The 10,138-nt window shown below is 45.7% G+C and overlaps 1 protein-coding gene across 2 annotated transcripts in view; it reads left to right on the top strand.

Moving 5' to 3' along the window:
* Positions 1 to 480: 480 nt before the first annotated feature.
* TOX (thymocyte selection associated high mobility group box) overlaps positions 481 to 10,138 on the top strand; it is a 297,820-nt gene continuing 288,162 nt past the window's right edge. The window contains exon 1 of one of the 2 annotated variants that reach the window (XM_022556827.3): positions 481 to 781. In XM_022556827.3, the coding sequence (XP_022412535.2) occupies positions 680 to 781 (102 nt within the window). In that variant the 5' untranslated portion in view covers positions 481 to 679. The remainder of the gene's footprint in view (positions 782 to 10,138) is intronic. The other variant, XM_022556826.3, reaches the window with a different exon arrangement.

Raw genomic sequence — 10,138 nt, forward strand, 5'->3', positions numbered from 1 at the left:
CCGCCGCCTCGGCCCGGGCCCGGCAGCGCTCTCCTCCTCCTCCTCCTCCTTCGCTCCACCCTCCGCCGGCCCCCGGCCCCGAGCGGCCGCCATTGGGCCGCGAGCTGCCCGCGTCGTGCCGCGCACTCCACCCCGCCCGGCCCCGGGCGCTCATACCCCCCCCACCTCCCGCCCCGTCTCCCACTCCAGTCCTCCCCCCCATCCCAGGCCTCCAAGGTGGAGAAAATAAACTCAAAGCAGAGCAACTCAGAGACTCCAATAAAACGCCCAGTACCTAGAGCCCGAGCGCTAGCGCGTGTGCCGGGCGGCGAGGGGCGCGGGAGGCGGGGATGGGGGGGCGGGCGGGGGGGACAATGAGCGCATGAAGTTACCTGCCCGGCGGCGGCGGCGGCGGCGGCGGGGCCGGGAGGCGGCGGCGGCGGAGCAGGCTGCGCGCTCGGCGACGACGGGTGCGCGCCGCGGCTTGGGGGAGAGTTGAGCGCTTCCCCCCCCCTTTTCTTTTTCTTTTTTTTTTTTTTTCTCCTCTTCTTCTTAAACAAACCACAAACGGATGTGAGGGAAGGAAGGTGTTTCTCTTACTCCAGAGTCCAGACACCTCTCTCTGTTCCGTCTAAGCTTGTTTTGCTGGACACTTTTTTGAAAAAGGCAAAGAAAAGGAGTTGCTTGATGTGAAAGTGAAATGGACGTAAGATTTTATCCACCTCCAGCCCAGCCCGCCGCTGCGCCCGACGCTCCCTGTCTGGGACCTTCTCCCTGCCTGGACCCCTACTATTGCAACAAGGTGAATGCTCTGCTTTTGTTTCCGCCGTGTTCTGAGTGCTCGGTCCCGGGAGGGGGGCGGCGGCGGCGAGCCCGCTGGGCGGCCGGGCGGTCGGTCGCCCGAGGCCGGTCCCGGGCGCGCTCGGCTCGCAGCCCGCGGCTGCCCTGCGTGCCCTCGGGGAGTAAATATTGCGGAGCCGCTCCCGGGCTTTGCCCGGCCCCCGCGATGGTGCGGAAAGTGACACGATTTGCTCGATCCTTTCCTTCCTGCTGTTCGCGACTAAGGCTCCCTGCCTAGGTTTGCCGGGGGGGGCGTTGAAAAAAATTAGGAAAGAACGGCGGAATACTTTGGGGGTGTGTCTGGGGTCCGGGAACACGGGCAGGGAGTGGGAGAATTCCGTTTATTTTCTGGTTTCCCCTTCTCCCTCCCTCCCTGCTCTCCCGGCGGTGGGGGCTCGTGGCACCGCTTCCCCGCCCGGGATTAGTTGCCAGGGGAGCCGCCGGGAGTTGGGGTGCCGGGACCCGGGAGACGCCCCCGCCGGGCACAGCGCTCCGCAACGCTTTTGTTTTCCCGAACCGGTCCGGGCGCCGGCCTGCGGGCCGGGGTGCCGCCGGGGCGCCGGGGCCGGGGGACAGCTCCCGCCCAGGGGTGCGCGCAGAAACAGCAAGTTTGTTAGGAGCCGGGCGAGCGCGTCGCGTTCACGTCCAAAGCTGCCGCCCTCGGCGCGGGGCTGGCGCAGGTCCCGGGCTGGGCTATGCTCACAGCCCGGTGACCCCAGGTGCCGAGGCCGCGGGGGCCCGGGGCGAGGCGGGCCATGAGGGTGACCGGGGCTACCGCGGAGGTCCGCTCGTCCGAAGGATGCAGCAGTCAGGGCGTACGTAGGGAGGGAGTGACTCTCGGGGTTCCTCGAACTCTCAGCCCGCGGAGGGAGGACGCGCGGGGACCAGACTCCGAGAGCAGCCGCAGGTCCACGGCTGTCCTCGCCTCGGGCTTTTTGGACGTGTCTAAGCAGTCCCGCCCGGTGAACGTGGCGGGGAGAATGGAGTTCTCTGAGACTCAGGGCGAGGCGTTTAGACGCCCAGTTCCCGCTCCGCGGTAACCCTGTCAGATACTCCCAGCCCCTGCGAGCAATTCCGTGTCGGCCTCTCGGTGAATTCCGCTGGATAAATCGTTGGGACTAGTAACATTTGCCTGGTGGCGAGTCATCATCAAACAGCTTTTTTACGCGATACAGAGGTATTTAGCGCGCTGCATCCCCAGCCCCCGGGCTCCCCATCACGCAACGAACTCGCAACTCCGAGTCTTGGTCAGTCGACACGCGCGCACACACACACACACACACACACACACACAGAGCTGTGAGTTATATCACCCTGTGGAGAAACTCCCCGATGCCGTGTGCACAGTGCAAAACCCAGGAAAAGGGATGTGCATGTGTTGATGATGTTTAGGCAAGTTAGAAACCAGGGAAATCTAGTCTTGTGCAAGGCAGAAAGGCTTTTCATCCTGCAGGAAGGGGCCCTTTTAGCTAGGGGCAAGTTGGAAGGCACGGGTAACTTTGGCCAGAGAAGTTTGCGTGATGAAGTTTCATTATTTGTTGGTAATACAGTCTGTTTTGCCTTAACGAGCAGGTCTTTTGTGTTTGCAACATTTTATTTTTGCTTATAACACTACTACTACTAACAATAATAATAAAGCAGCAGTCTTATCTTGGTTAGTAAAGACATATTCCGCAGTAGTAATTGGAACCAAAAGGTCAGAAACAGTTTGGCAATGAAACTGGACAAATCCTATTAAATTTATCAGTGATTTTAGGCTCCAAAAAGAAGGTAATGACTTGGATACACATTTCACTCGTCATTCTTGTGATAGTAGGGTCAGATTTAATTTAAAAGTTAAATGCTTTGGAAAATCAAGAATTACTCCAATATATTAAATCATTTTCCAATTAAGTGCTTTAAATAATTTTAGTGGGTTGTGCTGTGAATTGAATAAATTAATTTAGAAAGTCTTCAGAATTTCTTTACTAGCTCATTGAAGTTCCTTTTAAGTCACCCGGTGCATGAGGAGCAAACTGTTCTTTTAAAATGCAAATTAGCCACCCTTTCTATAGACTAGATGCAAGTCTTCTACTTTACTTATCCAGGGAATAATGGATTTTTAAAGATGCACAGTCATAAGATACACTTTTAATAGTAGGAAGAGACTTCATGGAAATGTTTCTCACAGGATGTCTGCTCCTGCCTTTCTCTGGGTAGCAGTCTAACAAATATATTTGTCACTGATCCCAGCTTATATTCAGTGTACTGAGTAGGTTTGCTAGGCCCCAGAAAACCCGGGCACTAGTGTTTTCTACTCCATCATGATTAGCATTGGCACAAAATTTCTGTCCAACTCCACAGTTTTAGTTGCTTAGAATGTAGTCAACCAGAATTCATTTTTACAGTGACTCAGGTAGATCTGCAGGGATCTGAAAGGTGGGCAGAAGTTTGAAAGAGGTGAAATAAGAAATCTGTATCCACATTTAGTAAAAACAAGTTGGACCTGACTTCTCCCAGAGAGAGGAGACTGCAAAGTAAACCTTGTCTCTTTCAGAGGTGTCATGAATACGTAGTTTATTACAAGAAACAGTCACTTTGTCAGGTTATTTGTTTTCAATAGGATGATAAGATCATAAATTACTAATTGTCTTTATTTAAAATCTGTCAACACTTTACTAAAGTCAGTGTGCTGAATCCCAGAGGAACCAGTATCTTTCTGTGCTTCAGCATCACACAGTTGTAACTAGTTTCTCCAGTGACATTTTTTTCAATGTCAGAAGAGACCCTAATCCAGAAAATGAATATCCTCTTCCTGAAGCTTTTCTAAACTAAAATGAGGTTGTTTTACTTTGCTGACATTTTCCAGCACTGCTGCTCTATAGATTTTGCCAAAACACTACTTACATTGTTCAGTTAATAAACTCTGTAGGAGGAATTTTTTGGAAAACAGTTTAATTTAGTATCGCTCTATCGTAAGAGCACATTACGTTATGAGCACATCACTATGCAAACTGGCCTCCATTTTCACATAGCCCATTGCAGGAGAGAAGTGAGAACAATGCAACAATGCTGGTTATGGCAACTGTGTGAGGCATCTCTTATACAAACAGCCAGAACGGATGGCACGTTGCTGTATATAGGTCAGCCTTTGAAATAGCAGTGTAGCTCATAGACTGGACAGAAACATGTAGGCTGGAAGTAACAGTGGTCACCTCTGGCAACTTAAAGCATGGCTATATTTCAGACATTGAGAGATGGGTACCATACTGGAGTTTCGTCTAATTAAGGCCATTTTAAGTAACAGTGTATCCCTTAATTGAGCTGAATGTTACCAAAAGAAATTGGATTATAGGAGCTCACAATTGGAGTCCAGTAGTAAAATAGAGTCCTCTTTTTTGGTTCTAGTTGAAGATGTCAGAGCATCAGTTTAAATATATACCCACAGAGTAATAACAGTTCCTTTCAGTTTCTTAGTGCAGTGTCATTTCTGAAGATTGTTTTCACTGATTTTATGCTAAATTGGGACAAAGAAGTGGCACCTTTTCATTTTTGCAATGATATGATGTGTTCAGTTATTGCTCAGTATCTGCCCACAGAAGGAGTAGTAATACAATTATGTTATGACATGGCTAATGACAGGGATGCTGACCTCTGCCAGCAGTGGGAGAGGAAATAATGGTCTTTACTGTTCTCAGCGGTTGCTTTTGTGGAATCAGGTCCTGAATCTTTCTTTGGTTGATTTAGACACAAGGAAGTTCAAAACACAAACCCATACTGGCTATATACAGAGTGAAGAATAATGGGCGTTTGGAATATTGGGCTTTTATCATTGAAATGAGGGAGGACAGTGTATAATCTTTTCACATAAACATAGGAGGAAGGACCTATTTGTGATGAACTCTGCGTTAAAATGTCAGGGCTAACATTAGACATTTGATAACTTCTGAGAAAAACAAGATTTATTATCATCTCTGCAAAATCTCCTTCGAGTTTATTTTCCTATTTAGAGTATTACGTATTGCACTTCGATGGGGCAAAACTCATCCTATGTAAAATACAGGATTTGCAAGGACATTATGATGGAGTCATTATTTCTACTTCAATAAATGTAAGAAAAAGGAGGAGGCGGAAGGGGAGGGTTATAAGCAATCTAGAGCATCATGCTTGATTAGCTCTCCACCCATCCCCATAACTTCTAGGACTTTGGGAAATTCATAGTCAATACTCTGAACATCGTTAGTGTAATTAAAACTCCCATGGGAGTGTTATTAAGCTGGCATCTTTCATAAGTTTTGAGGTCTTTAAGTATGTTTTAAATAAATTTATAGGTAAGAGCGTAAGTCGAGCAATCATGGTTTTGGCCACTAAATCAGATAGCATACAAAACCCTCAAATGTAGCTAGCTGTCTTGACTTTGTGGGACACTTCAGTGTCATAAACTCCAATTTTAAATGTCTATGCAACAATTACAGTTTTGAGCTTTGGAGCTCATGATGTTATTTCTAACATGCTCGCATGGTTTAGTGTTCTCACAGTTTATCGTACGTGTTAGAAGTTACTGAGTGACGATACTAAGGAACGTTTTGATATTTTGCTTCGTTGGAAAAACTAAACTGATATTTCAATATGATCTCATTTGCTTGTTGTCGTTTTTTTTTTTTTAAATGACATGATTGCAAGGGCTTAGAACAGAGGAAAGAAGTAAGGTAGCTGAACCTGAAGGGAAAGTTCCAAGTTTAAGAATGGTTTTCTTGGGACCAAAACTGGGTCTCCAATGTGGGTTTTGGTGTGTGGAACTATTTCTTGTGGGCATACTTCTTTTGTGTGATGGGCTCAATTCAAGAAAGGGATGGGGGCTTCCCTGGTGGCGCAGTGGTTGAGAGTCCACCTGCCGATGCAGGGGACGCGGGTTGGTGCCCCGGTCCGGGAAGATCCCACATGCCACGGAGCGGCTGGGCCCGTGAGCCATGGCCACTGAGCCTGCGCGTCCGGACGGAGCCTGTGCTCCGCAACGGGAGAGGCCGCAACAGTGAGAGGCCCGCGTACCGCACAAAAATAAAAAAAATAAAAAGAAAGGGTTGGGTTAGAGAATTGGGATAGGGGTGAGAATCCTATTTAGCTATGAAGGATGACTTATTCTACTGCTTCCCAGCATTGTGCTAACTTCCTAGAAAGTTGAAAAGACCCTGGGGATATCTCTCAGCTATTGGAGATCCTCCTGCCCTGCTGGAAGCCTGCCCTCAACAGCTGCTCTGCCTGTGCGTCTGGTGCCTCTTGCCTCCCTCCTTTTCACCCCCTTCCCAAACACCCCCAATCCTGGAACGACTCCCCCTCCCCTGCTTTTCTCCTTCCCAGTCTGGGTCTGAACCTGGGCGGTGTGCACTTCCGAACCTGAAGCCCTCCCTCTCCTCAGATGCTTGACTCACCATCGTGGCTGTCTTGGCCGCCGTGCTCCCTTTTCTACTTGCCATCATTGTTATCATAACCGTGTTAACAAATCCGTTCTTCCTCCAGCACCTGACCTTCTTTGGGGTAAGGAAGTTGGAATCTGCCAGTCCTCAGGCCCATATCCGCTTCTTAAAATCCTGAACTAGGCTACTCTCCTTTTCCCCATCTGAATGAATGACATTGGAGCCTAGAATAATAGACTAAGAAAACACAGACTAAGACATGATGCTGAGAGGAAAACCATGTGGGTATTTCTAAGCTCTTATAGTTCACCTCTCCCCGCACATGTTATGCAGTGTATTGAGAGCTTGAAATCAGCTCCTTGAACATCCCCTATCGGTGAAAAATCTTTATTTAGACTCTAAAATAGTATGAAAGCGGGACTGTGATCTCCTGATGTTTAGTTGCACGTAGTAAGTTAGCTGAGTTACACTTGCAGTAAGTATGTGGGTTGGCCTATGTATGTGTTCTTATCAGAATATGCATAGATGACTAAGATGGGAAAAGTTGGAAATGCAGAACCTATTTAAGTAATTACTTTTATCATCCTACATCTTAGCTTATCCAAACGTGAATCTCAGGGTTTCTGGGAAGTCACAAGGTAGAATATTTAACTTACACCTCAAGGAAAATTAAATATAGTTATCATGACTTCATTAAATGTTATTAACATTTACATTTAAAAAATATTATCAGTTGTTTAAGATAAAAGTTATACTGTATACAACCAAATCTAAGAATCTAAAATGTATACCTTTAGGAGAAAACAAGGTTGTGGTAAACCATTGTTAATAAATACTGTGGCCCCCCCAAACCATAACTATAATCTTGCCTGCAAGAAGCTTCCACATAAAGCATCTAAATGGTTGAAAGCTGCCTTGTTTAAACTGAATTTAAAATTTTAACATGGGGAATATTTACTTTTACCAATCTTGAAGATATTTTTTCTCTTATTGACTTCCACTTTGATGTCATTGATATCCAGTCGGCTCTCCGTATCTGCAGGTTCTGCATCTGCAAGTTAACCAACCTTGGACGGAAAATATTTGGGGAAAAAAATTTCCAGAAAGTTTCAGAAAGCAAAACTTGAATTTGCCGCGCACCAGCAGCAACTATTTACATATCATTTACATAGTATTTACATCCATTAGCATAGCATTTACATTATATTCGGTGTCATAAGTAATCCAGAGATGATTTAAAGTATAGGAGAGGATGTGTGTAGGTTATATGCAAATACTACACCACTTTATATAAGGGACTTGAGAAACCTCAGATTTGGGTATCCGAGGGGAGTCCTGGAACCAGTCCCCAGAGGATGCCCAAGAGCAAGTGTATTTTCAGTTGATCTTTTTCTTTGAAGGTGCACTTTCCAGAGTCAGATAGCCTTTGTTCTCCATTGGTTGATAGGGCCAGCTGTAGACAGTGAATTTTTTTTTTTTTTTCCGGTACGTGGGCCTCTCACTGCTGTGGCCTCTCCCGTTGCGGAGCACAGGCTCCGGACGCGCAGGCTCAGCGGCCATGGCTCACGGGCCCAGCCGCTCCGCGGCATGTGGGATCTTCCCGGACCGGGGCACGAACCCATGTCCCTTGCATCGGCAGGTGGACTCTCAACCACTGCGCCACCAGGGAAGCCCTAGAGAGTGAATTTTTTAAATGTCCCGCTAGGAAAGCAGAGCACCAGGATGCTACAGCTTACATCGGCCCTAATGAATTTGAGCATTTTTTTGTTTTAAACCATGCATGCCAAGTTTCATCCCGAAGAGTAATTTCTCATTAAAAACAGTTGAGTTATAAACTGCTTAGAAATGTGGTTTATAATGGAAGTGCCAAAAGACTGTTAATTATAGCAGTTCTTCTGTAATACTTTGAGACATGGAATTCACATTAACCTGAATGAGACTTTCCTGGTTAAAACATTTTCCTCCCTACAGCATTCATTTTGAAAATGGGAACATTATATTGCTCTGTGCCTGGATGTTGATGGTGTAGCAGAAAAGATCAGAGGAGGGATGATGCCAGAAAGAAGCCCCCTGCTCTATCACTGGAGGAGGTGCTGATATCTTCCCAGATCTCTTTAGTTTGAATAGGCAAGTAAGGCAAGTTTCCCTTCCTTGATTAAAAAGTTAACTTTTAAAATCTATCTTCAGATTTCCATTGTACTTATGAAACATCATCATTGATTTATATTTATAATAACAAAGGTCATGAAACCAGTGTCACTGTTAATGCTTTTCTGTTTGTCCATTTTTCCCTTTGGAGTTTTTAATGGTTCTGCATTAGCCAAGTATTTATTGTTTTTCATTCTTGAGTTATGTGCTTTGATGAAACTGTCTTGAAAGGACTCCTAAATAAACTAGGGCCGCGGTTGGCTGATAAGAAGCTCTGCTAGTGGCCAAGAAAATATAAAATGTTTTGAGTTACTATGTGACTTATAAGTTACAGGTATCTGATCCACAGTTGTAACACTGTCAGCTACTGCATGGAATACTTTTCCATTAAAGTCTTTGAGCCCCTATCTGGAAGTTACCTAGTCAGGGAAATTGGTGTGTGTGTGTGTGTGTGTGTGTGTGTGTGTGTGTGTGTGTGTGTGTGTGTTTGGGTGAGCATGCGTTTTTCTGTGTTTCTCATGGTCCTGGATATAATCTGCCCATAGATGCATGAGAATTTATCAGAAATGGCAGAATCTCTCAACGTGTACAACAACAACAAAGGCAATCATACTGGTCAGTAGGAATGCCTCATTACCACTCCTTTTTAAGAAGTGTAGCCATATTTCACATGAGATGATGCTTTTCACAATGCTAGGGCTTTAATTGGGCAAATTATACCTTAATAAGACTAAAGAACTGGATCTTTCCTGAGGAACACCTAGGTCTTTCTGAAGAAAAGACTCTTCTTGAAGATTTCATATAAAAACTGGGGCTCTTGAACCTGTGTTGACTTACCCCCTGGGCAAAATAAATATAACCCTGAAAGGATATGATTCCCTCCCGCTCTATTTCCCATTCTCTTCAGAAGCCTGACTCTGTTTGATGTCTGGTAAAAGTTCTGAAACTAAAACCTATAATCCACCTGTGTCCCAATCTTCCATGTATCCACAGGAGGAAATAATTAATGTTTGTATCAGAGCACCTTTATGAGAATCAAGGAGTCAGCACAGGTAGATTATTTAGAAATCACACGAGGAAAGATGTTCAAAAATTCAAACAGTGGTAGACCTTAGAAAAATACCATCTTCTCGGTCCATTTCTTCTATTTCGGCTACCTTACTGAAATGAACATGTCTTCCAAAGTCGTAGACTAGTGATTCTTTCAGGAAAGGAGTGAAAAGAATAACCTTTCTAGAAGGTCCAAGGTGAATTGGGGAAAATGGGGTGTGTGTAGCTACATAGGTAGCCTGTAATCTCCCTCTCTCAGATAGTGATAAGCCCCCAGGGGGCGTCTTTTTCCCTTTCTGCATTGCGAGTCAGTGCACCTAATGAGAGATGCTAGGATGGAAGCTGTTGCCTATGATGCTGTGTAAGAGGATGAAATAAAGTTGAGACTGCCTGCTCCAGAGGGAAATACCCTCTTGTAGTTCCTGACTTCAGGCAAGCAAGCTTGCCCCTCACCACCTTCCTCTGATATATGGGTCAGAGATGGGAAATATAATGTGCAAGATTAATTAAAGAATGGACCAACTGGGTCTAAAGATAGTCCAATTACATTGAAAGCATATCTGCGCACCACCTGAATTCCTTAAGTCCTTTAACTCAGTTAAATGGGTAATTTGAAAAATGATGGGTAAAGTGTTATATGCATTGGCATCTCCAAGCCATTGCACAAACCAGTTCTTTCCTTCTATGCCAGTATGCCTCTGCCTAAAATGCCAGGAACAATTGTATAA

The sequence above is a fragment of the Delphinapterus leucas genome, chromosome 17 (genome assembly GCF_059928025.1).
Source record: "Delphinapterus leucas isolate spDelLeu-1000000601 "Yukka" chromosome 17, BTC_Dleu_Yukka2, whole genome shotgun sequence".
Classification (NCBI taxonomy): Eukaryota; Metazoa; Chordata; class Mammalia; order Artiodactyla; family Monodontidae; genus Delphinapterus; species Delphinapterus leucas.